The following is a 27,481-nucleotide window of genomic DNA, read 5'->3' on the forward strand; positions in this document are numbered from 1 at the left end:
TTGTTTTTTTTTTTCCAGAGCTGGGGATCAAACTCGGGGCCTCATGCATGGTAGGCATGCACTCTGCCACTGAGCTACTTCCCCAGCCCTCAATTTATTAATTCTCTCTCTCAGAATATTCTATGTGCAAAATCCCATTATCTGAAGAGGTTTTACTTCCCTTCCAATCCTTATGCCTTTGCTGTACTTGCCTTACTTTCCTGGCTAGGTCGTCCTACATAATGTTGAATAAAAATTGGTGACAGTGAATATCCTCATCTATATTTTCATCTTGGGAGAAAATTTCATTTTATCACTAAGTATGCTGTCTGTTGTAGTTTAAGTTACTCTTTATCCAATTAAGGAAGTTCAATTGTATTTAGCCAAGATCATAGTGGATATTAATTTTAACACATTAATTTCCTACATACCAGACCGCTTTTCTTCATGTGATCACAGGTTTTTAAAAATTTCTTCTTCTTTATTTTTTTGGTGGTGCTGGGGTATTGAAACCAGGTCCTTATGCTTGCTAGGCAAGCAAACTACTAGTCATCTACTAGTAGATCCTCACTTTTGAATATTTAGCTACCTTGCATTCTTGGAGTATGACACTGCTAGGAATAAATTCATTTTCCAGAACAAATCCATCTCCATTTTGTTTGTTCAGGTGTGGGTCATGTGAGCACTATAAACAAGTTACAGAAATCCCTCCACACTCAAGGTTTTTGGGATCAATTACAGTTCAAAAACATTAAATGAAAAATTTTAGAAATAATTCCTAAGCTTTAAGCTGTGTAACACTCAGTGATTAACTTGCTCGATCATGCCTGGGAAGTGAATCATTGCTTTGTCCAGTGAACCACACTGCATATGCTACCTGCAGCCATCATGGTAATCACATAGACTGTTAGCAGTATCAAAGTACCTATAAGGGTTTGGTAGTATTCACTGTCTCAGGCATCTGTTCAGGATCTTGGAACATGTCCCCTACTACTATACTGGCAATTAGAGTGGAATTGTCACTATTGGCTTAGAATAATCAGGATTTACTATCTATGCCATATAAAAAAATAGTGGGTAGCCAAACACTTCTAGCAGGAATGAGGAAAGAACACTATGTTAATGAACCAAAAATTGACTGCTAGAAACTCAGAGATTTGTTCTGAAATACTGGGAATAAGAGTAAAAACACAAAATGATGCCATATTTTGATGAGATAAAAATGTGGACAAAATTTCTGAATTACATAATACTGGCACTTGACATACCTCAAAATCTGTGGATTAGAAAACAAGAGTGGTATATGGGAGTTGGGATACTTTGTATATACGAACAGTGCAGTTTCTCTTTCACTGAAACTTCAACTCCAAATAATGAATGCATAGTTTATCAAGTGTTTTTAAATTTTCTTTTTTCTTTTTGCTCAAGTACAGTTGAAAACTACAAAAATCACTCTCCCCTGTACTGATGAGGCAAGCATTCACTAAAATCCCACTTGCAAATTCATCTAAATAGAAAATTATGTACTTTTTTATTTTGTAACTATCAAATATTATCTCACTGACAATATGTCTTAATAGTACATTTTGCCATTCTAATACTCAAGAAATACTGACTTTTCATAAAATCACGCAAATCCAAACTTGCATAAAATTGCATAGAACTACCATTAAACTGCATTTTAAAACACGATAATAAATGCCATATATTTATTTAATGCTATTGTCCTCATGATCAATTAACTCTTAATGATTTTTAAACTTCATTTTATGCAATGAATTCAAAGCTGAGAGCTTCTGGTATCTTTCCTATAAAAACCTGTTTCTACATTAGAAATATGGCTTTTGGAATTACAACTTCCAAGATAATGTTTTACACATTCATCATATTGACATATTTCTCCTTAGTATGATTCCCTGATATGTAAATACACTTTAAATCCAAAATAAATATTAAATATTTGTAAAATTCCTCCTCTGTATAAATTATCTGGTATCCCATGAGCTGTATGGTCTTGCTGAAGGATTTGCTTTTGTTGCACTTTTAGGGATTCTTCTTTGAAAATTCAGATTAAAATGGATCTAGCAACTCAGTGCATTTCCCCATTCAGGAGCATGAACACTCAGATGAACAATATTGGATTTCCCATATTTATTTTTCTAAAAATTGAGATTTTACTTCAGAGGTTTTCCACATCGAGTACATTCATGTTCCCTCTTTTATGAATTCTCTGATGGCTATTGAAGGCTGATCTGTGGTGGAATTTTTTCCCACATTCATTACATTCATAAGGTTTCTCTCCTGAATGAGTTCTGTAATGTACAGTGAGGTATGACTTCTGAGAAAAGACTTTCCCACACTCATTACATTCATAGGGTTTCTCTCCTGAATGGCTTCTGTAGTGTACAGTGAGGTTCGACATCCGAGAGAAGACTTTCCCACATTTACTACATTCATAGGGTTTCTCTCCAGAATGAATCCGATGATGAATAGTCAGGTATGACTTCTGAGAGAAGAATTTTCCACATTCGTAACATTCGTAGGGCTTCTCGCCTGTGTGTACTCTTTGATGTCTAAAAAGGGATGAGTTATGGGAAAAGGTTTTCCCACATTCATTGCATCCAAAGGGTTTCTCTTCTGCATGACCTCTGTAATGTATGGTGTAGCATGACAAATCAGAGAATGATTTCCCACATATATTACATTCATAGGTTTTCTCCCCTTTTGGAAGTGACTGGAGCTCACTGAAGGCTGAATTTTCAAGGAAGGTTTTCCCACATTCATTACATTCATAGGGTTTCTCTTCTAAATGGGTTGTATGATGATCAGTGAGACATGGCAGCTGAGAGAACTTTCCACATTCACTACACTCGTGGAGTTTCTCTTCTGTGTGTACTTTCCGGTGCCTAATGAAGGCTGAATTTAAATTGAAAGTTTTGCCACATTCAGTGCACTCATAAGGTTTCTCTTCTAAATGACTCCTATAATGTATGGTGAGGTATGATACCCGAGAAAAGAATTTCCCACATTCACTACACTGATAGGGTTTCTCTCCTGTGTGTGTTCTCTGATGTGTAATAAGAGTAGACTTTCGGTAGTAGGATTTCCCACACTCATTACATTTATAAAGTTTTTCTCCTGTGTGCGTTCTCTGATGGTCACTGAGGGCTGACTTACGGGAAAAGGACTTCCCACATTCGTTACATGGATATGGCCTCTCCCCTGAATGGTTTCTCTGGTGTAGGGTGAGATGTGTCTTTTGACAGAAGGTTTTCCCACACTCATTACATTCATAGGGCTTCTCGCCTGAATGGGTTCTCAGATGCTGTGTGAGATGCAACTTCTGACAGAAGGTTTTCCCACATTCAGTACACTTATAGGGCTTCTCCTCTAAGTGTGATCTCCTATGTACAGTGAGGGTTCCCTTTTGACTAAAGGACTTCCCACATACATTACATTCGTAGGGCTTCTCTCCTGTATGAGCCCTCTGATGAATGATAAATTTTGACTTTTTGCAGAAGGACTTTCCACATTCTGTGCATTCAAAGGGCTTCATTTCCATCTGTGACCTCTGATAGGCATTAAAATTTGACATCTGGATGAAATCTGGTCCAGAATCATCCCATTCATAGGGCTTCTCCCCCATATAAGCTCTCTCGTGAGCAATGAAAACAGCTTCCCTGTCTAAGGCTTCCATGCACTCGTATTCAAAGGGTTTCTGCAGAATGCTTTCTTCACTTTGAGAACAGGTGTCCCCATTTTGACTGAACTCATAGGATTTTTCTCCATGACAACTTTTCCCACATTCATTACACTCATCAGTTTTCTTTCTGGCATAGCTTCCATCACTACTAATTAATTCTGAAATAGATTCTAAATTCTCTCCACAGGAAACACAACTGTGAGCATTTATGTCTGAAAGAACACAGTGTGTATCCACATAAGTTTCATCAAATGCATCTCCTCTGTCGTCCATCAGGGTTTGGCTGTGCACATCACCAGCTTGCCTTGAATGTTGGTCTTCATCTTCTTGGATTCTCTCTACTATGTCATCAATTTCCCAGACTTCTGAAAAGGAACAAGATTAAACAAACCATGTGAATCTGAACAAACAACCAACAAAATGGGAGCTGATTCTGGTTTTAGGGTCAATCTCCACAAATAAAAATAACCGAGTGTATATGTCTCTTTTTCTTTTTGATAGAAAATGCACATACACATAGGGGTGGGGTAGAAGGACATGGTGAAGGAAAAGGACAGGATAGGACTCAGTGCATTTAAAAATAAAAGGAATTAATTCACATTAAATACAAGTACTTTATTACTATGTAGTATAATGTGTAAAACTTCAGTAATAAAGATGAAAGAAACTCAAGACATGATGAGCAAGAACAAAATCATTGAAAAAGTGCTAGAGTTAGGCAGAAATGAAAGGCCTTAGAGCAAAAGAGGTCAGTGGAAGACAAGAACAATTCGAAGAATATATTCAAGTCTGGATTATGTTAAGAAGAAACAGATTATAATTTATGTTAAATTGCAAGCTGTCACTTCATTCCAATACTACAATTTACCTAGATCCTTCCCAAATCTTTGTCTTTCTACACTGCACATAAATCTATACAAACACTCTAAAAGCACCAGTTTCCTCATGTTTGGAGATAGTCCCATAACCAGGGATTAGAACAGTCTATGACACAAAACAAATACTCATTAAGTTTAACCATTAACATTATTTGAATTTACTGGCATAAACTCCTCAAACCAATCATGTCCCTACCATAATACTTCCTTAATTATCAAATTCCTAAGCTGCACCTAGGACATTAACAGGGATGACCATTTTAAAAAACTGGATACTCTATTTACTGACCTGAATGACTTTGAGAGGGGAAGTCATCTTCTATTGTCCATGGCTCTTCTCCCTGCTCCAATTTAATGATCACATTTGGTTTGGTTACATCATACCCTGTTAATAAGAAGTGAAGAAGGACTCAGACTAGCTGGCTGTCTTTAGAATCTATGCAGTGTAGGATGACTTCCCTCACAAGCTGCATAACAAAATGCCCCATCTTTTTTACCTCTCAATGGAGGTAATAAAGTTACAAACATTCAACTTAGGCCCAAAAGGAAATAAAAGATCTTATTCAAATTCAAAGACAAAATCCTTAAATTGAAAGTGTTGAGAACATAAGCTGTCCTCACCCACAGAAACAAGGTTGCTGTAGTTCTCCAACATCACATCCCTGTATGTCATCTTCTCTTCAGGATCCAGCTGCTGCCACTCCTCTTGAGTGAAGTCCACAGCCACATCTTTGAATGACACTGGCCCCTGCAGCGGCACCAAATCAAAACTGGATGATGTGGAACAGAAACACAGAGACAAGATCTTCCCAAGCTCACTGGTAAAATTAACTACAAACACTGTATACCTTATTTTATATTTTGAACTGAGAAAGAAATACAAACTTACTGGAAACACATTGCCTTTGAGTTCTTTAATATATAAGAAACAAAAAAAGCAAAATTAAAAACCAAGGTACAACCGAGTTCCCATTTTACCACTGAACTATCTGAGTTTTCAACAATACCATTCCTGCTCTCAAAAGGATGACAGCCTAATGAGGAGATGACTTGTACACAAGCATGCATTTTGCTCCTTCTCACTTCCTTCTGTTTCCTTTGCTGGCTTGTCCTTCCCTTCTCCTGGACCCCTTCACGGTATAGCAACCGTGACACAGGCCCTGTCTCTTTCCTTCCCATCACTATTCTGCTGCTCTTGCCCAGTTCCACTCTTTGATCTTTTGCGTCTTTCATCTGCACAGCCAGCTACTTTTGGCCATCTGCAAAATGAAATTGTTTACCTCTTTCACCTTATTTCAAAATCTCATTCTTGCAGCAACATGTACTTTTTGTTTGAATGAATAACCAAAGGTATTATAGAGTGATGTGTGCAAGTGGTGTAACAAAAGGAAATCAAACTATTTTTAAGTTTATGCTCTCAGATTAGGCTTTACAGATTTGGTTAATTTGAAGCCCCTAAGTATGAACCATGTACCTAAATTGAGATGAAAAGATGACGATGAAGTCTTAAATACCAATGGCAAAAACTGAAACAGCATCAATGTTTAAAAGGTTGGTGTAGAACAGGCCAAAAGACACCAAGAAGGTCCTTTCCTAAGGACAGCTTTTGAGACAATAAGGGTCGACTGTAATTCAAGAGGGTAAAGTGAATGTACACAATTACTTTCCTGCCTCAAAAAGAAACAAAAAAGCCCAAATCAAACAGAAAAAGAGATTCATTCTCCTAAGAGCAGTGGAACACAGAGGCTAGGAAATTAGGAATTTCTCCGAGGACATCTTTGAGGTCCAGAGAAGAGTAAAAGACAAAAAGAGCCTGGAGCCATGAGACACAACTTTATACAGAGGCTAATGGGCTGCAGCCAAAGCAAACAGCAGGTTCTCCAGTAGAGCCCTTAAGAATCTCCAAATCCATGGCAGGCCTAGGGCTCCTGTGGGTAGCATAGTGATTGGCTGAGTAGCTCACATGGTGATCTCATTTAAGCACACTTAACAGCTAGATGAATGGTGGATCTGATAAGAACCCTCTGGATATGGCAGTACAGAGATATGGCAGGGTATATAATAACAGACGTCTATCACTAGGACAACCATAAATGCACTGACCAAAGAGAAAACTTCTGTCTGGGACAAATGATAAACATAGGACACTTGGAATATAAGTGCAATCCAAGATTGTTCCAGGTAAACCAGTACATACATATCCAACTCTATCCATATTGGATATGGATTCTTTTTCCCTAAAGGCAGACTCTAAAAATATATTCTCAAAGCAACAAGGCTCAAAGTTCTCAAAGCAACTTGAGCAAATTACTTAGTACATAAAGACTGGATTGTTGAATTGCTTTTAAAACTATCATGTAAGAAACTTGATTAACAAATGGGACACAAAATATATAATTTACAACACAAAACTGAGATCCAACAGGTTCAACATTTTCATAAATAAAGAACAAAGAGGATAAACAAAAGAAATAACTAAAGACAAAATTGAAAATGACACCCAGGCTGAGGAAACATGTAAGCCTTCTCATCAAAAGGGGCCTCTAATTTACAAACAAGAATACTGGGGAGAAAAATACAGAGATCCAGAAATTTCCTGATAAAATATCTTAAAATAGAGGTCTGGGGATGTAGCTCAGTGGAAGAACACTTGCCTTACATGGGTAAAGTCCTGAATTTGATCACTAGCACTTCTAAAACAAAATGAAAAACCTAAAGTTTAAAAGTCCTAAAAGCCAAGTATGGTGGTGCACACTTGAAATCCTAGTGACTTGGGAGGTTGAGGCAAGAGAACTGCAAGTTCAAAGCTAGCTTCAGCAACTTAGTGAGACCCTGTCTCAAATAAAACATAAAAGGGGCTGAGGTAAAGCATCCTGGGTTCAAATCCTAGTATGAAAAAATTCCTAAAATGTTATCAGGGAAAAAACACACTATTAATCCTGGTAACTGACATTCTACTTCTCATCTGATAGAATACAATGAAGAACTGCCCACAAATTTAAAAGAAAAATGTAAGATTTGGAACCTAGAACTGTACAGCAAGCCAAACTATTATTTAAGCCTGTGGGCACTTTAAAAGATACTTTCAGAAAAGCAAGACAATTTAAAGAACATAATTTCTTTAAAACACTCAAACCTTAGTGAAACATCAGCAAGGAAGGGTTTTCAGTGTTGTTGTAAGAAGCAGATCTGGGGGGCTGGGGATGTGGCTCAAGCAGTAGCGAGCTTGCCTGGCATGCATGCGGCCCGGGTTCGATCCTCAGCACCACATACAAACAAAGATGTTGTGTCCACTGAAAAAAACTAAAAAATAAATATTGAAATTCTCTCTCTCTCTCTCTCTCTCTAAAAAAAAAAAAAAAAAAAAAAAGCAGATCTAGGGACTGCAAACATATAAAAAGGCAAGTACTCAGTGAACATGTTACATTCTATTATAAAAGATGCATTAACCCCAAGTGGACATCCACTGGTGCAGCCACCACAACTATACAGGACCCCAGAACGACCCCCTAAGACAGCAAAGGTAGAGCTGCTACCTCAAGCAGAGCATCCAAGTTTATCCACAGGTAAGAAATTAGCTGACAAATTCCCTCATAGAAAGTAGATTCTTATGGAGTAAGTTATTCCAGAAGGCAGTGGTGCTATGGGGGTTACAATAGATATCAACAGATAACATAAAATTATACACCAGTATCATTTGTCAATATAGCTAAAATAAAAAGCTAACAAACAAAATCCAATACCAGGTTTAAAAAATATTATAATTACCAAAGAGGACTTATTTTAAGACTATAGGTTAGATAAGCATATAAAAAAACTATGAATATGGATTATAATACAACTAAGAAAACTTTTATATCTCCTGAAAAAGCCTGATAATACTTAAAATGCACACCTGATTTAAAAACTCAAGAAAATAGAAATCAATGAATACTAAAATCAACATTTATACACATAAAGACACAAGCATACTCTTACACCCTAATATGCACAGTATATACACATACACACATATGTATCAAACACAAGCACATGTATATACTACTAAGTTCACGCACATATATATAAATACACATACACATTTATGCTTAAGTCCTATCAGTACCAAAGTAAGGATCATTTAATGGGAAAACATATACACACTCCTAGTAAAACCAGGAACAAGGTTAAATGCTCATTATCTCTAATTAGAGAAGAGAAAATAATTAGAGGAATACAACTGATTAAAACAAAAACTAATTCTATTTGCAGATGACATAAAAACTCAAGAGAATCACTGATGAAAACTTTAAAATACTCCTGAAAGACAGTGAAGTAGACATGAACAAATGAAATGTTTCTTGCTTTGGTGTAAGTAAATTTAATAATACAAAATTTCAGTTACCCTGTTATTTTATAAATATGAGATCTCAACAAAAAATATCAAAAAGCCTTTTCTTAAAAAGAAATAGCTTATGAATAAAAAAAATATGGATATCTAAAAAAAAAAAGCCTTTTCTTGGAACTAGACAAGCAGATACTAAGGTTCACATAAAGAAGGAAAAAAACTGAGAATAACTATGAAAATATTTTTAAAAGTTACAAAGGGGGCCTAACACTACTGGATTTCTGGATTTAAAACAATGCCTCTATGATTAAAATAGTTTGGTAGGGCTGGGGTGTAGCGCAGTGGCAGAGTGTATGCTCAACACATGTGAGGCCCTGGGTTCAATCACCAGCACCAAAAAAAGTATGGTACTGGTATATGAGATAGATCAATAAAAAATAAAATAAAAATTTAAAAAAATATAAAAATAAAAAAAATCATGGTTACATGATAATGAGAACCTCTCAAACCACTGAAGCAGAACTGATTTTTAATAAATGATGCTATGGCTGGGTGTGGCCTGGGTCCCCCAAAAGTCCATTTTGATTATAATCTTGGTCCTATTATCGTGACACTATTGGGAGGTAGTTGAATTTTGAGAGGTGGGACCTAGTGAGTTCTTAGGTCACTGGAGATCAGAAGACACAGTGGGACTCCAGTCTCACACATTTCCCATTTGGTGGCATAAGCTCTTACACACAAGCACCTATACCATGATGTGATATAGCCAAAAACGAGCTAGTGCCAGCATCACACCTTGGTCCTGCAAAACTGTGAGCTAAATAATAAATGACTTTTCTCTTTATAAGTTGGTTACCTCCAGTATTTCTAAGGTTGACAATAAAATGAAAGACAAGTGATAACCATTTTGACATGGATTAAACTGCACTCATACCTTACACCAACCAGGCGAGTGATCTAAGTGTTAAAAAAAAAAAATCAAACCATACAAAAAAAAAAAGTGAATTTACTAAAGGAGAAAAATGGAAGTATACTATTGTAAGCTTCTTATATTTTTAAGTAAAATGGTGTATTTCTATAAGATAAACTATTGATAAAGTTGCACACCATAAATTCTAAAGCACTTATTAAAGTAACAAAGCAGTATTATAGTTAATACCCAACAAAAGAAATAAAATGGGATCGTAAAATATAATCAAGGGGCTGGGAGTGTAACTCAGTTGCATATCACTTGCCCAGCACCCATAAGGCCTTGGGTTCAACCCCTCGTACTGCAAACAAAACAAAACCTCAGTCAAAAGGAAGATTAAGAAGAAAAAGGAAACAATACACGGCAAATAGAAAACAGACAATAGACTATAACTTAACCAGACACAGCAATAATCACATTACATGTAAATGGTTTAAACACCCCCAATTAAGAATTGTCAAAATGGATAAAAAGAAATAAGGTCCAACTCTAGGTTACCTATAAGAAATACACTTTAAATATAAAGACAAACAGGTTAAAAGTAAAACAATAGATAAGATATACCATGCCAGCATTACTATAAAGAAAGCCAAAGTGGAGCTGGGGCTGGGGCTCAGTGGCAGAGAACTTGCCTTGCAAGTGTGAGGCACTGGGTTTGATCCTCAGCACCACATAAAAATAAATGAATAAAGATATTGTGTCCATCTACAACTACAAAAATATTTTTAAAAAGAAAGAAAGCCAGCCAAAGTGGCTTTATAAATAACAGATAACGAACATTTCACAGCACAAAACATTGCCAGAGGTAAGGAAGGCCATTTCACAATATCAAAGAGGTTAATTAATCAAGGACGTAAAAATCTTGAAGGTGTATATATTTAATAAAATACATTAAGTGAAAACTGATAGAACTGCAAAGAGAAATAGACAAACCACAGTTGCAGGAGGAGATATCATGTCCCCTTGCACAATCAGTTAGGATAAAAATGCCCCATTCACAATAGCCTCAAAAAACATAAAATACCTGGGAATCAATCTAACAAAAGAGGTGAAAGACCTCTAAAGTGAAAACTACAGAACACTACAGAAAGAAATTGAAGAAAACCTCAGAATATGGAAAGATCTCCCATTCTCCTGGATAGGCAGAATTAATATTGTCAAAATGGCTATATTACCAAAAGCGTTATACAGATTTAGTGCAATTCCTATTAAAATCCCAATGACATTCTTCATAGAAACAGAAAAAAACAATCATAAAATTTATTTGGAAAAAGAAGAGACCCAGAATAGCCAAAGCATTTCTTAGCAAGAAAAGTGAAGCAGGAGGCATCACAATACCAGACTTTAAACTATACTACAGAGCTACAGTAAAAATAATGGCATGGTATTGGCACCAAAATAGACAAGTAGATCAATGGTACAGATTAGAGGACCAGAAATAAACCCACATAAATACAGTTCTGTTATACTAGACAAAGGTACCTAAAACATTCACTGGAGAAAAGATAGCCTATTCAACAAATGGTGCTGGCAAAGCTGGAAATATATATGTAGCAAAATGAAATTAAACCTCTCTCTCTTACCCTGCACAAAAATCAACTCAAAGTGGATCAAAGACTTAGGCACTAGAACAGAGACCCTACACCTAACAGAAGACAAAGTAGGCCCAAATCTTCACCATGTCAGCCTAGGATCTGACTTCCTTAATACGACTTCTAAAGCGCAAGAAGAACGAAACAGACATTGTTATTTCATATATATATATGTGTGTGACTGCATGACCAATGTGATTCTACAACATGTACACTTGGAAAAATGAGGAATTATATCCCATCTATGTTTGATATATCAAAGTGCATAAATGCATTCTACTGTCATGTATAACTAATTAAAACAAATAAAAAATTTTAAAAAAAGAACACACTGGTTCATGATAACCAAACAAAAAAGCATGCTGCTCAGGAGCCTACCCAATATATTGAAAACGTTTTTTTCTGTATCAACCACTTAACTAAAATGGAGAAATGTTTACTTTCAGAAAATTATTCTAGCGGATAAATGAAGAAATGGTAGAATTAATGGATTACCATCCTGCCTTCCCTAGTGAATTACTGGATCATGACAATCAACATCAATCAGTAGATGCTAAACTTACAAAAAGGATAGAAGGACAGGATGTGCCTCTAGAGGGACACAAATGCTCAAAGAACTAAACATAAATTTGATTGAACTTCCAGATCAAACCAACACTTTTACAAGGGATACAAAGAATTTTAAAAATGTGTTAAAAGTAAAATGATGGCAACACATTCCCAACTGGGAAACTGAGGATAAACAACCCACTTTCTAAGAAAAACAAATGGCAAACGATAACACAAGAAACATTAAGGAAGCTACTATTGAGAGACTTAAAAGACTTATCAATCAATCAGCATGGAATCTACCTATATTCTGAAAAAAATGAGCAAATCAAAAATATTGTTGGGAAAACTGAAATTCTGAACACTGGTTATTATATACTAAAAAAGAATGGCATTGTAGGTAGTCTCTAACCCTTGTTAAAAAGACTCCTTATAATTTAAAGAAATACTTACAGATGATTTTTTTTTAAGCCCAAAGAAGGGAAACACCATTAAAAAAGTATCAATCAGTTTGGAAGTAACAAATATCAAAGCAGATTAAGAGTCATAGTGGATAAGAACTGGAAAGGCTGCTGGATTTGACCATAATTAAATCTCCAGCATTCCTTCCTCACAGATTCAGGAAAGTGGTGAGGATGCAACCAAAACACTCAAAAGGGAAATGTGAATGGGAAGTGAAAAAAATCTTTATAAGATAATTATTTTTATATTGTTTGCTATGCAACCAAAATGGACTTACAGAAATATTTCAAGAATGATCAGCTCATTCCCCATGATTTAGGTTCATCTGTAGTTTAAAAGAGTAAAAGCAGAAATGTGTCTACTTAGCTCAATACTTTGGTCCCTGGGAAGTTATATGAACCAAGTTCTCCGTGGGCAGCTGGCCATCTGCTGACACAGCCAACAAGTAAGTCAGCATTGCAATGATTTAATGGTTGTTATTAGGAAAGCTATCCACAATCATATCAACTTTAGCAATGAAAATTTTTTCTGAGCCATAAGAAATCGTTAAAAGCCACAAGTAACAAAAATGGATTCTTATACTGATGTAAATGCTGCAATGGATATTGTCCCTATGGCTGTCAAGAACATCTGAGCCACGTTTGTGGCTTCATTACCTTCATTAAAGTATCACATTACTTACACATTAAGTCCCTGACAGAAGAGTCTCAGTGCTGATCTGCTGTCTTTTATTGATTTCTATATTTCCATTTTAAAGTACAAATTCTTAAAAACCTAAGATGCATTACAAAGGAAAGTGAAAGAAAATATACACAGAAAACTCACCTGCAATTTGTTCATTTTCTGCTGCTCTTGGAAAAGTGTAGAGATTGTTGATGGTGGACCTAAGGGAGGAGAAGCAGGTCATTGAAGACAGCAGTTACCTGGCCTGCACAGGTAGGAATTACCTGTATGAGAACCTTGAAATTAAGCTCAATGAAATTCGATCCCTGAACTCTCAGAAGAGAAAAAATGGGTGAGAGGGAGGAAGCATACACTTGTACCTTTCGAATTCCAATGTGATCAAGTGGTAATTAGACGACTTAAGATTCTCAATGATGATGGGTCTGGGGTTGTGGCTTGGTGGTAGAGTGTTTGCTTAGTACATTCGAGGCCCTGGATTCGATCCTCAGCACCACACATAAATAAAAAATATAAAGGTATTGTGTACAACTAAAAAATAAATATTTAAAACAAAGATTCTCGGGCTGGGGATGTGGCTCAAGCAGTAGCGTGCTCGCCTGGCATGCGTGCCGCCCGGGTTCGATCCTCAGCACCACATACCAACAAAGATGTTGTGTCCGCCGAGAACTAAAAAATAAATATTAAAAAAATTTCTCTCTCTCTCTTTAAAAAATAAAAATTAAAAAATTAAAAAAAGATTCTCAATGGTGAACATAAACATTGACTCCTTTGTCAGCCTGACACAGGTGGGGAAAAAAAAATTCCCCTTAGAGTACTCATGTGTTTTATTGTCTCTTTAATTTTTTAAAAAGCAAACAAGCCACAGGTATTGAGAATCTGACCTTTCCTCATAAATGGAAGCTACAGAGAAATAAGGAATCTTAAATAATAATTTAAAAAGGTGGGGGGAATCTCATGAAAACAGAAGGGAGAACACTGGAGTAAAGGAAGGGAATCAAGTGGGAGGAAGGAAGGAGAGGAGAGGGAAGGAATTGTAGAATGAAACAAACTACATTATGTTCATGTGGCCAGGGAGAAGACATGTCTTGCAAAAAGGGTGCAAGGGGTTCCCAGAATGAAGGAAGAATTTGACTCAGGACCAGTGGGATTCTTCGAATACAGCATGCAGTCATAGGAATAAACAGAAGTTCATTTAGGAAAGTGGATACATATTTAAGGGAGAATGGGGGCAAAATTAAGAGTCACCTTTGGGATAAAGCAAGGAATATACATGCAAGGGAAGATGCAGGTTATTTCCAGAGGAGGAGACAGCAACTTGTTGATACGGGCTGTTATATTTATAAAGGAATAGTTGCTAGAGTCTGGACTAGAAGTAAGATCGAGCTACATAATTTCATGAAGGTTCTCCCTGCATTAATAGCATGGGCTAAGAGGATGTTGTTCAGGAGTTGCAATTATTTATGGATGCTTTCTGCATTTTGATGGTTTATGGGCACTTCCTTTGTGACTCAGTATCTCTCCCTTTATTCATGAATTACTATCTCATGAGTATGCACATAACACAATGAATTCCACTTTTATGTACATCTCTAATGCACCAATTAAAAAAAAAAAGCAGAAGGAAGACCAATAGAGTAGAGGAAGTGTGGGAGGATGAGGGAGTGGGAATAGAGTAGTACTTGGGATTGAAATGGAGCAAACTATGTTATATTCATTTACTTATAGGTCAGAGTAAACTCCGCAATGATATATATGATGCACTATTTCTTTTGGTGGGGGGTACCAGGGATTGAACTCAGGGGCACTTGACCACTGAGCCACATCCCCAGCCCTATTTTGTATGTTATTCAGAGACAGGATCTCACTGAGTTGCTTAGCGCCTTGCTATTGCTGAGCCTGGCTTTGAACTTGCAATCCTCCTGCCTCAGCCTCCCAAGGCCTTGGGATCACAGGCATGTGCCACCATGCCTGGCTTCGTGCACTAACTTAAAAAAAAAAAAAAAAAAGAAAGAAAGAAAAAAGAAAACTAGGATACAGTAGACAGAACGGTGGCTTGAAAGTTTGACTACTATTAAATGCAATCCTATCAACAAACCCCATGACCTTGATCAAGTCATCCACCATGTCAGGCACAAAGCTTTCCTCTACCAACCAAAGAAGTAAGAGATTTTTCCTTTACTGCATTATGATTCTACGAGGGCGTGGGGGAACTCAACACAGAACTGAGGTGCCCATGGAGGTTTACTGACACACTGAGACAGAAGCGTTGAGAGGAGGAAGGGGAAGATGGGGTGCAGATATAAGTCGCAGTTGAGGCCGGTGTCCATGTGTCCTTCTAGATCTTCCCACCGAGCGCGGAAGACCGTGCAACCCGCCTTGGCCCCAAACCGAGAAACCGCTAAACCCTTCCGTGCCCCCGGCGCTAATGTCCACCACGTAGTGGCTGCACCTAAGGTCCGCTCATGGCGGCGAGCAAAACCACGACTGCCTCTTCTGAGGTTGTGCAGCTTCGGTCCCGCGACTCCCCGAGGGCAACAGAGCGCCGGGAGGTTCCAGCTAGCCGCTGCTACGCCCCGCCCGTCGCGCTGCCCCTTGCCAGGCCCTTCGTTTTCTGAAAGGCCAGAGCTGGGCCTACAGCACAAGTTGAGGCCGCGCCTCCCTGCGGGGCCCAGACCCGCCCCCTCAGGACTCACCGTCCCACGAGCGCCGGCCTGGCTGCCAAGGAAGCCACCGCCCGCCCAGGTTCCGCTGCCCCTTCGCCGCCGCCGCTGCCCGCCCAACAATCGGGCCCCGCGCCGCGGGCTCGGCAGTAGCGCTCGAGCCTCGGCCCGGACACTAGATCACACAGGCACGCACACTTGACGCCAGCCCATCCGGTCGACGTGCACCCCACAGATTCCCAAATCCTCGCCCACCCGAGGGCACAGGCTGGGAACCCGGGCGGCGGTCACCTGGATGGACAGGAAGCCAGGCGAGGCCGCGGCGAGGCGCATGCGTGAGCACGCACACAGGGAGAAGTGCACATGCGCAGGACGCCGCCCGAAGCCCGCGGGACCCCTATTCGGACTCTATTTCCCAAAAGTCTGCGCGCCGCCGGACTTAGGGAACGATGCAAAGGTCTCTGCCTCGTCCTGCAGTTAAGAGGTGCTGTGCTAAGAGCCCTGGCCGCCGCGAACCCCGCGCTCGGTTTCGCATTTGTCTCCGGTCCCTTTCTGCTTCTAGCAGCGGGGTGAGTGGTTGGTCCCGGTAGCCCAGGTTCTCTCTTCCTCAGAGCCTTGGGTTGGGACCCAAGTTCTGACAAACCGAAGAAGGTGTGTCCTGCAGAAGTTTCTCAAAGGCTAGGCTACAGCAGATGTCCAGCATGCTGTCCAAGGAAGGGAAAGAAGACAGAAACCGTAGCTTTTCCAGATCGCACAAGTAATGTGCCCAAACTGCAAAAAGACAGCGCACACCAACTGAAAGGAACCTCCTGTGACTGTGCCTGTCCGAGAAGATCACGTTTAGAGTTAGGTACAAATGTCCATCCTCGAAAAGGAGACCATAAGCACAATGGGTTCTCACTATTTTTGGCTGAAATAATGCAACAGTTCTCTGGCCTAATTGGTTCTTAAAAGCTGGTGGGGGAAATAGTAAAAACAAAATCTGCCAACCCAGGAATTCCTCTGCACAAATGCAGAAAGTGAAGACAACCGTTTTAACCCGAGGAAGCACTGAGCCAGACTGTGATGCGCATCCTAGGCGAACCACTAAGGAGACTGCAGGAGGACGCCTCGCCTTTCTAATACCAAGCAGGGACCCTCCAGCCCGCGCACCCGGGCTCAGGATAAACTGCAGCTGGTCCTGCACTTGTCGCACCGTGGGCTCGCCATTGTCACAGGACTCATCCTGAGTTCATCTGGTAATCGAGGTGGTCGTCCGAGCTCTTGCCTTTATCCCAACGAGAAGCAAAACTACTCACATCTCTATGACAAGCAGGTAGATACAGCTCAGAGTAGGGTGCCTGCACCAAACTCCCAAGGTGACAGGGACATAGGGACGCTGTCTTCCTCAAGGTTTACATCTTAGAGAGATGACTCAGGCCTAGGAATGCATTCCTGGCTGGAATGCTGGCAAGCAGCTTATACCACTTTTTAAAATGTGAATCAAAGGGAGACAGGAAATATTTCTAGGACCAGTTCTCTAAAGGAAAACCTCTGCAAAAGGAAGAGAGACAGTCTCTACCTTTTGTCAACAAGCAAAATGTAATCTTTTATTTATTATTTATTAAGTTCTCAATTTACAATGCTAAGGATGGAACCCAGCTCAGCCAGCACTCTTCCACTGAGCCACACACCCAGTCCCATCTTAAAACAAAACAAAACAAAAACCTATAAGATGCAAATAACAATGTCCAAGAATATGGTAAAAGTAAAGGCTAAAAATAATATATTCAGGATAATGAACACAATGTATTTTAACATAAAGATGCACTTTCACAAGAATATTTTAAATAATAAATATGTATGTGATAATTACAAAGTACTCCAGAATTCTTTTAACCTTTAAAAAAATTTTTTTAAGTTGGAGTTGGATACACAATATCTTTATTTATTTGTATGGTACTGAGGATCGAACTCAGTGCCTTATACATGCTTGGAAGGGGTGCGCTACCCCTGAGCTAGCCCCGCCCCCTTTTTAAACTTTTATTTATTTTCATGCAGTGCTGACCTAACCCGTGTTAGGCAAGCGCTCTACCTTTGAGCTACACTCCCAGCCCCATCCAAAAAGATTTTTAAAAGGAAAATTACAATATAAAAAATATGATGTGCACTTAAGATAGGGCAAAAATCAAATCCCACATTCTCCAGCAGGTTTTTGTCTCTGTGGTGTTGCGTAAGTCAGGTAAGCTTTCCTTCTTGACCTGTAGTTGTAGGTCATTAAGTAGGTAATGACTGGTGTCAACCACTTCAGTCTCAGCACCTGCCACCAGCCACCTGGATGAATAAGGCAAACATTTGACCCCACTCCAGTGCCTCCTTGAGCCAACAAAGCACCCCTGCACTCTGCACACCAATGCAGGTGTGTCAGATGGTGTAGAAGCATAGGTCCTTGTCCAGGAGCTAGATAGAATAGGGATCCACATGGGATGAGGCAGCTGGGAACCAAGATGGGGAAGCAGGTCAGATGTAAGCAATGGGAATGAAACCCAAGCTCTGGAATGAGGGTTTCCAGATGTTTGCTTGCAGCGGAGAGGAGATGGAGAGGGGCTACCTTTGTAAGAGGAGATGGAGAGGGGCTACCTTTGTAAAAAAGCTTCAGAGCAGGTGAATTTGGGGGCTCCAGAAGCAGACCCAAGCTTCAGCTCCAGCTGTCACTTATGCTATGTGACTAGGGCAACTTTCTGAGCCCAGTTCTCTTATCTAACAAAAGATGGACAAAGAATGAATCGAACAACTTATCTCTCCCAGCATTCCTTCCAGACAGGGTTTAACATTATTCTGGCTGACAGAGATTTGCAAGGACCAGCTCCATGATCACAGAATAATCAAAAGGGTGAATTTGCAACTGAGGGACAATGAAAGCATAATGGGTGTATATTTACATCTATATGTCAGCACGTCTAGCCTTTCATTTTGTCTTTAGACTGAAAATATTCTTTCATATGGATGAAACACATTTTTTTTACCCATTCATCCACTGGAGGACATTGGTGTGGTTTTCCCTCTTTGGCAACCGAGAATCATGCTGCTGTGAACGTATGTGTACAGATCCTTTGGATACCTGTTTTCATTTCTTTGGGGATATATATGCAGGAGTAGAATTGTTGGATCACAGGGGGAGTCTATGTTTAACTTGTAGGGGAGCTACCAAACTGTTTTCCACCATTTATATTTCCATGAGAAATGTTAAAGGAGTTTTAGTTTCTCTCTTTGCCAACATTTGTTATTTTCTATTTTGGTTATCATAGCCATCCTTACAGCTGTGATGTGGTTTCTCTTGGTGGTTTTGGGTTGTATTCCTAAATCAATCTTGGTTCCTGCTTGCAAAGGATTTGCCTCATCAGAGATAGCAACTTATTTCATTATTTTTAGCATTAACTTCTATTAAATTTTAAATTTTTCTAGTATATAATCTATTTTCCAAACAAGTTGGCAAATAGTCTCTTTTATTCATAGACTTGTGACATAACATATCCCCACCTATTATTATAATTCTTCATGATACTTGGTTTTATTTAATTTGTAATCTGGCATTAAATGTCACAAAAAATCTCTGACAATTTCTTCATTTTTTAGGGTTAGCACTTGTATTTCAGATAACCTTTGCCAAATTGTATACAAAGAAACCCACTGGTAAGACCATAAAGCTATAGTTAGTATCTGTTGAACAATGTTTGTTTAACTGATTTTGCATGGATTTGTGAAATGGATCCAAATTTCTAAGCTTCTGTTATTCAGCCTCCTAAACTCAGATTCAAACCTTCCCTGGACTTGCCTCATGGAGCAAAGGTAATGGATTTAACCAGGTTCAATTAAAGATCAAACAATTGGGAATTAGACTGTCTATAATCTATTACTTCTGTAGAAAGTCTTATTTCCTATAGTCATCTGCTTTGCCACAAACCTCGCCACTTTGCAGAGAAGCAGCCGAGGTAAGTCCAACACTCTACCCACATGCTTTGCAAAGCAGGAATCAAGAAAAATGACATATGCTTATTGGAGAGAAAAATGTTTCAATAGCTAGAAAAAAAATCCTGAAGGAGACTGCACACATGCACAGCTGCAGATGCAGTTCCAGCTGCTCACACCACTGGTAATACCAGCTGGAACTGAACCACTGCTGATACACCTCATTTTGGTTACTTGTATTATACAATACTGTTTGGCAGGTATTTGACCTGGAGAGAAGATATCTTTAGCCAATCTCAATAAGACAATTTAGGCTGATTGACAGGTAACACTTCTAAAAATAGCAATTTTTAATCTAAAAATCTTCAGTTAATTTCTGGTAAATTTTAAATGAGGATGCACTAGGTATAGTAGTATGGATCAGGAGTGTCCCCAAAGGCCCATACATTGAAGGTTTGGTCTACAGCCTGGGGTATTATTAGGAGGTGGTAGAGCTGAGAGTGGTGATGCACACCTGTAATCCCAGTGGCTTGGAAGGCTAAGGCAGGAGAATCGTGATTTCAAAGCTGGCCTCAGCAAAAAGCAAGGTTCTAAGCAACTCAGTGAGACCCTGTCTCCAAATAAAATACAAAATGGTGCTGGGGATGTGGCTCAGTGGCTGAATGCCCCTGAGTTCAATCCCTGCTATCAAAAAAAAAAAAAAGTGGTGGAAGTTCTAGGGTGGGGCCTAGCTTTCAGGGCATGTCCTTGAAGGGATATGGAACCCTGGCCGTTTCTGTTTCTCTCTTTGCTTCTTGTCTGTTATGAGGTGAACAGACCTCCTGTGCCATATGCTCTATCCATGATATACTAGGTACTGAGAAGCCCAAAATAAAAGAGACAAGTGACTTGGGCTGAAACCTCTGAGCATGAGTCAAAATAACCTTTCCTCCTTTTAAGTTGATTATCTCAGGTATTTTGCCACATGTAATAGAAAACAGAACAATACACTAGTCAGTTTGCTATAGAAACAACTCAGAAATCTCAGTGGCTTTGAACAACAAAGGTATAGTCTTGCACCACTGTATGTCTTCAGTGGCTGTGCAGGCTGTGCCTGTCTTTGGGTCCTTGAGAAACACATGTCCTTGAAATGGCTGCGTCTCCAACCCTGGTGGTGGCTATGCTGGACAGAGAGGCTTTCCCCAACTTGGTACTGAAAATACATCACTCTACCCTAAAAGCTAAACTCATGATTTGTATTACCAACACATTGGCAGGAATTATTCACTTAGTTTCATCAAACCACAAGGGATTCATGCAATGAAGACCTTCCCAAGGAAGTGGATTAAAAATTTTTGGTAAAACCCACCACAAATAAGAAAATTGCCGGCAGGAATCTGATCGTCTCTAGGTAGTTTTCTTATGCTTTAAATGCAGTAACCCACTTGCTCCTTACAGAAGTTCTTGAAGTAGAATACACTGTCATCCCATTTTAAAGATGAAGGAACTAAAGTCTGAAAAAAATCAAAGATTTTCACCATGAACACATGAAATTCAGAACAGTGAGTCTTTCAACAAAGGCCAAGGCACTGCTTGGCAGCTCAATGTAATTGCATCTCTCTCTTCTCTGCTCCAACTTTGACTCAATCAGCCAAACATGGTAAGAACCCCTCTCCTAAGCTGAGTAACAAAAGCTTAGGAAGCAGCATTTTATATTCAGACTCTTGAGTCAAGCATCCCATATTCATGTATGCGCTCTCACTTAAAGTTGCGTTTTCCCTTCTTGGTCAAATGTCTGCAGAATCTATCTCTATGTAGATGCCCTGAAAAAAAACCAATGTTTTAATTACTGAGTCAATAAATGTATTAGTCAGCATTTTGTTACTGGAATAAAGTATGTTCAATAATCAATGTAAAAAGAGGACAGGTTGCCTGGCCTGGTGGTACACACCTGTAATTGGGAGACCCTACAACTTGGGAGTCTGAGGCAGGAGGTTCCCAAGTTCAAAGCCAGCCTAGGCAACTTAGAACTTTTCACAAAATAAAAAATAAGAAATAAATAGCTAGGGGGGCTTGGGATGTGGCTCAAGTGGTAGCATACTGGCTTGGCATGCATAAGGCACTGGGTTCGATCCTCAGCACCTCATAAAAATAAAATAAAGATATTGTGTCCACCTAAAAAACTAAAAAAAACCTATTTTTTTAAATAAATAAATAGCTAGGGATGTAGCTCAGTAAAGCATTCCAGGATTCAAACTAAAAAAAAAAGTGGATGGGTTGCACAATTTCTCTGGAGCTTGGTGAGGAGAAGGGCCTGGTGGCCAGCATATAGAGGAGCAAAGCTCCTTATCTTAAGGCAGCCGGGAAGCAAGAGAGAAAGAGGCATGGATGTGACTCAGTGCTAAATGCTTGCCAACCTTGCATGAGGCGCTAGGTTCAGTTCGAAGGACAGCAGGGGTGGGGGGAAGAGGCTGAGATTATACTGCCTACTTCTAGAGCTCAGCCCAATGAACAACTTCCTTCAACTAAGGAAGGAACTTCTAAATGTCCCATCACTTCATTCATTGAAGCATCATGCTGGGGACCAAGGCTTCCAGATTCAAAGAAGGACTGAAGGTCTCCAGTTCCTTCCATGGGTAAACTTTCTCTATCTAGTTTATATCTGAATACTTAACTCCTTCACTCTCTCCTCCTGAATCCACACTGGGATCTGATTGGTTACCTTTTGTAAAGGGTAGAGTGTAGATGATAGTTCAGGGCAGATAAGCCTCAGGACTGCAGGTATGAAACCTGACAGTAGGGCCAGCTCAATCAGAAAAAAAGGCCAGAGGCTGGTGTACCTGGCTTGTAGTAGTCAATCAACGGTGTGTTTGCTGGGTACAAAAGGTCCTGTGACATTCTCAACTTCTCCCCTTTGATTACCATGATAACTCTGGCTATTAATAAATATGTCAAATTGTGTACAAATTCTTACCAAGTTTCAGCTTAATAGAGTGTGATATTGGCTGTCAATTTGTTCATATCTACAAGTGGAAAAATATATTATTATAGTACAAAGAATTGTAGAGCATGCTTAGATTGAGAATTTAGGGATTTTCCACTATATTCATGTCTTTAAAGGATGCTATCAAGTCTTCCCATAACTTTCAGCAAAGTCTTGAATTAAACAGCCATCCCTTTGCAGGCCACCACAATAATAATTAGGCTGTGCCATCTGCCACTGTGTGCCATGCCATCCAAATCCTATTTCCTCAGTACTAAGTACTGGTTCATCCCCAGTGAGTGAGTGCATAACCCATCTTGATATCTTGGTGTCCCCAGCTCAGCTGTGGAATTCAGCTCATCCTGCACAAGTGTGAGCTTGTCCATTGCTACTACCTGGAGGCAGTTGTGGGGGAGGTCTGGGAACCTCTTTACCAGCCCTTGCTGTTGTTGAGCATGGCCTGGTCTAAGTCCTTGTTGAGGGATTAAAAGTGACAATGGTGACAGAGAGACCACATGTCCAACTTCCAGGGACATTTCTCTATGTGCTTTTCTGCATCAAGAAGAGAACAGAAGCCATGCTTGGATGTCTAGGAAGCCATATGTTAAAGAGGGGTTGAGCATGAATCTGCCTGGACCCCAGTTCTTACCTCTTACTGTGCTCCCACCTCATGCAACCCAAGACCGAGAGTCTCTGAACCTTGCTCCTTTTTAGTTCTATGTGACCTCTGGCTGCCATATCTCCTTAGATACTCTCTCCTTTCTGCTCAGGGACACTGTTGGCCCCATGTACCCTCCTGCTTTGTAGATTGGATACTCCCTATCTGGCCAATGAGCTGGGCTCTCTCTGGGCTGGCCTCTTCTTTCAGAAATCTAAATTCCTAAAAAATTACATTCTACATATTTTGCCTGTTTTTAAAACTTGTTTCATTTGGGGCAGTAAACTGGACCCCTTGAATTCATATTAGGCAAAAGCATCGAAAGTCTTTTGGCACTATCTTTGGCACTCATTCTTTTGCAAAGGGTTTTACTGGTTCTCTGCATCACAGGGAGGAACTTCTCTTTGAAGTCCAGAGACCTTGACTTGCTTGATGACAGGAAGGTGAGAGGAGCAGACTCAGCAAGGTGTGGAGAACCTTCTAGGGAGGAGATGGTTGGAGCTTCCTTGTAAGTCTCCTGTTCATATGGACCCTAAAGCTGAGTCAGGGACTGTCACAACTCCAAAAGGACTGCAGCCTGGTTCAGAAGGTCCCCCTCAGTGGAAGACTTAAGGCGTGTCAGAGTCCTAAATTGTCAGGTCCTCATTATACCTTATCTTCCTACAAAAATGTTTCCTATTTATTTCCTTCTATAGTGATTTTAACTTCTTTAGGATCTCTGTTGCCTTCTCCAACCAGAGACTTCCAAATTTCAAAGTACAACCGTGAAAACATTGTAAGTCTCATTCATTTAGAGTCTATGAGGCTAGGACCAGGTACCTGTAGTGTGGTGATTCTCCATGTGACCTTATGCTGAAAGGCTGGTATTTGCAAAGAGTTTCTGTTCATGCTGATATCACTCTGGTATGACTCTCATCATTATTGCATCAGACTGCATCCATAGGAGGAAAAGAGAAGTGGAGAGGTGAAAAAACCTGGGAGTTTACTCCATTTTTGGACAAAGTACCAACATATGGGCACTGCTGAGCTGGGTGCGGTGGTGCATGCCTATAATCCCAACAGCTCAGGTGGCTGAATCAGGAGGATTGCGAGTTCAAAGCCAGCCTCAGAAAAAGTGAGACATTAAGCAACTCAGTGAGACCCTGTCTCTAAATAAAATACAAAATAGGGCTGGGGATGTGGCTCAGTGGCTGAGTGCCCCTGAGTTCAACTCCTGGTATGTAATAATAATAATAATAATAATAATAATAATAATAATAATAATAAAAAATAAATAAATAAAGGATGGGCACTGCTGAATTGTAGCATGTTTAGACCAGATGGACAGAAGAGATAGGAATATGCCAAATAGGACTTGAATTGTGGCTGAAATAAGTGAGGCTTTTCATGGTCCAGAAGATAAACTTTAGTGGGACCAGAATATTTATATTACATAGTCATTCAGCACTTAAGAGATAAGATAAGATCTAACAAACATGCCATTAGGAAATTTCATCATTTTGGGAAATCAGACTGCACTTACACAAGCTAATATGGCTCTAATTTTCTTAAGCAATATAATCCTATTGGGCATATGCATATGTAATGCATCATTCACTTAAACAGTCATTGGCACATGAGTACATTTGAAAACTGTCCATTAAGCTGGGCATAGTGGCACATGCCTGTAATCCCAGTGGTTTGGTAGGCTGAATCAGGTGGATTGTGAGTTCAAAGCCAGCCTCAGAAAAAGTGAGGTGCTAAGCAACTCAGTGAGACCCTGTCTCTAAATAAAATACAAAATAGGGCTGGGTATGTGGCTCAGTGGTAGAGTGTCCCTGAGATCAATCCCTGATACCAAAAAAAAAAAAAAAAAAAAAAAAAAGAAAAGAAAAGAAAAGAAAGAAAGAAAAGAAAGAAAGTTGTCCACTAGAGAGAGTATGTTAAATTCTGAGTTGCTGTGAGTGGACCTAACCAGTTCTGATGGTTGAAGGTGTTATGAGTGAAAATTGGACAATCAGAGCATACTGGCAATTGGTCTTCTACAGCAATAGGACCTACTTCTTCTTCTTTTTTTATCACAATGCCTTTATTTTTATGTGGTGCTGAGGATCGAACCCGGGTCCCACCCGTGCTAGGTGAACGCTCTACCGCTGAGCCACAATCCCAGCCCCTAGGACCTACTTCTTGACATTCCTGTCCCATCAGGGAGAGACTCAGTGGGAAGCTCAGGCTTATGTGGAAGATGCAGAGGAACTCACAGTTCTCTTGTAAGGTCTTTGGGACCTCATTCAACTGTGAACCGATGACTGCCTAACCTGGTGGATGCTCACTCCCAGCTTATGGCATGAACCATCTTGACTTCACTCCTGCTTAGCGTGGTATCATTAGAATCATGGAAGACATTCAAATACAAAGTAAACCTCAAGCACAACATGAATAACAGATGTGCTTCTTATCAATAAGGTCCAACAGTGGATTAAAAAAAAAAAGACTTAGAGCCCAAATGTGGAAGCAACCCAATGCCTGCAGATAGATGGATAGATGGACAAAAGGTGTAGGCTATCTACAAATTGGACTATCACCCTTAAGAAAGAAGGTAAAGTGTTGTCGGCAGCGCCTGCCAGACCAGCCGAACCCTGGGACAAGACTCGAAGATACTGAAATCTGCCTGGCTCCAAATTCTTTTAAGCCAGAGGATGAGTAACCAGTGGGCATGAGAGGTTGAATATTCTGCTTTGCTGCAAACCTGGGTAGAGATCACTTCCCTTTCTGTAGGTTGGACCCAAGGATCATAATGAGTACAATACCTTCAGAGAAAGCATCGTGGTGGAACTGTAAGTTCTAGACAAGCCCAGAAGCGAACTCGGGAGGCAGCCTCCACCCCTGAGATTTCCTTGGAAGTAGAACCCATAGAACTCGTGGAAACTGCTGGAGATGAAATCGTGGACCTCACTTGCGAATCTTTAGAGCCTGTGGTGGTGGACCTGACTCACAATGACTATTGAGATTGTTGACCAAAGGAGGAGGCCAAGGAGGAACGCAAGGAGGCTACGCCAAGACCATGCCAACATCTGCATGGTGGGCAATGATGACGAGGAGTTGTCCAGAGACAGAGATGTGTATGGGACCACCCACACTCCCAGAAATGCCAGGGACGAGGGGGCCACAGGACTCAGGCCCTCTGGTACCATCAGTTGTCCCATCGGCATGGACAGATACTCAGAGATGGTGCAGAATGGACGTCTCATTGTCTCTACAGAGTGTAGCCACGTCTTCTGTCGCCAGTGCCTCCTTGATTCCCTAAAGAATGCTAATACTTGCCCAACTTGTAGGAAAAAGATCAACCACAAACGGTGCCACCCCATTTATATATGAAGTTTCAGAGCTGCTCAGGAGAGACGGATGGACAAACAGCCCCCGGCTGGGCTCTTCACATGGTATCTGCCTTCAATTTCCTGAGCTCAACATACTGTTTCAAAACCAACATCTGATATGTAAACTTCTCTTTTGTTTCTAACCCGCCCCCCTTAGATCCTTTTGTAATCTCATCTGATGCTCTGGAGCTGGACCAGGGGCCCTCCCCATCTGGCTCCTTATCTTTGCTCCTCTGAGGTAGTTTTATCCCAGAGTAGGAGTAAGAGTCAGGACATTGGAGTTGAAAATTGTGGTTCCAGCTTTTCTGGGCCTGCTTTTGCCAAGAAGTTTCCCTGTTTGGAAAGCTTGCCCTATCTCTCCCACGCACACAACCTTCCTGGGCAACTGTCAGTTGACCAGTCTGTCTACCACACAGTAACCAAGCCAGACACAGTCCACTCAGCCCAAGGGTTCCAGGTGCAGCAGTGGCCCCTGGAAAACCCAACTACTGGACCCTCCTCTCCCCCCCCCCAATCCCCGCCTTGAGGGTCAGAGGTGACCCGTGATTCTGCCTGCACCTTGTCATTATCTGCAGTGTTTTCTGCAAATCAAGAACCTCTGCAGGGCAATCCCCTGTTTCCTAAGTACGAAAGTGCAATAAAGCCCATTCTTTACTACTTTATAGCAGACTAGGAGATGTAGCACTGTTAGTGTCCTCCTAGGAACCCTAATGTCACCTGTGGAGCAGTGCCCACCCCATCCTGTCTCTGCTC

General features: G+C 40.2%; 1 protein-coding gene and 1 pseudogene across 6 annotated transcripts; one reads left to right on the forward strand and one right to left on the reverse strand.

The window, feature by feature from the left end:
- RBAK (RB associated KRAB zinc finger) lies at window positions 1–16,910 on the reverse strand. Of its 5 annotated transcripts, none has more exons than XM_081298622.1 (5): window positions 15,838–16,910; window positions 13,286–13,344; window positions 5,182–5,330; window positions 4,850–4,901; window positions 1–4,047 (listed from the first exon to the last, which is right to left on the reverse strand). In XM_081298622.1, exon 5 carries the CDS (start codon window positions 3,953–3,955, stop codon window positions 2,159–2,161), a length of 1,797 nt encoding a protein of 598 aa, XP_081154748.1. In that variant the 5' UTR covers window positions 3,956–4,047; window positions 4,850–4,901; window positions 5,182–5,330; window positions 13,286–13,344; window positions 15,838–16,910; the 3' UTR covers window positions 1–2,158. The 5 variants fall into 5 exon arrangements, with proteins under 5 accessions (XP_081154748.1, XP_081154746.1, XP_081154745.1 ...); XM_081298620.1 differs by having other exon boundaries at window positions 4,850–4,945; window positions 15,838–16,907; XM_081298619.1 differs by having other exon boundaries at window positions 4,850–4,945; window positions 5,182–5,308; window positions 16,096–16,906.
- LOC308651227 (E3 ubiquitin-protein ligase RNF4-like) lies at window positions 16,168–26,729 on the forward strand (annotated as a pseudogene). Its single transcript has 2 exons — window positions 16,168–16,373; window positions 26,170–26,729. The product of its transcript is annotated as an E3 ubiquitin-protein ligase RNF4-like (transcript).
- Window positions 26,730–27,481: the final 752 nt, after the last annotated feature.

This window comes from Spermophilus citellus (genome assembly GCF_964194105.1).
Source record: "Spermophilus citellus genome assembly, chromosome: 6".
NCBI classification, from domain to species: Eukaryota; Metazoa; Chordata; class Mammalia; order Rodentia; family Sciuridae; genus Spermophilus; species Spermophilus citellus.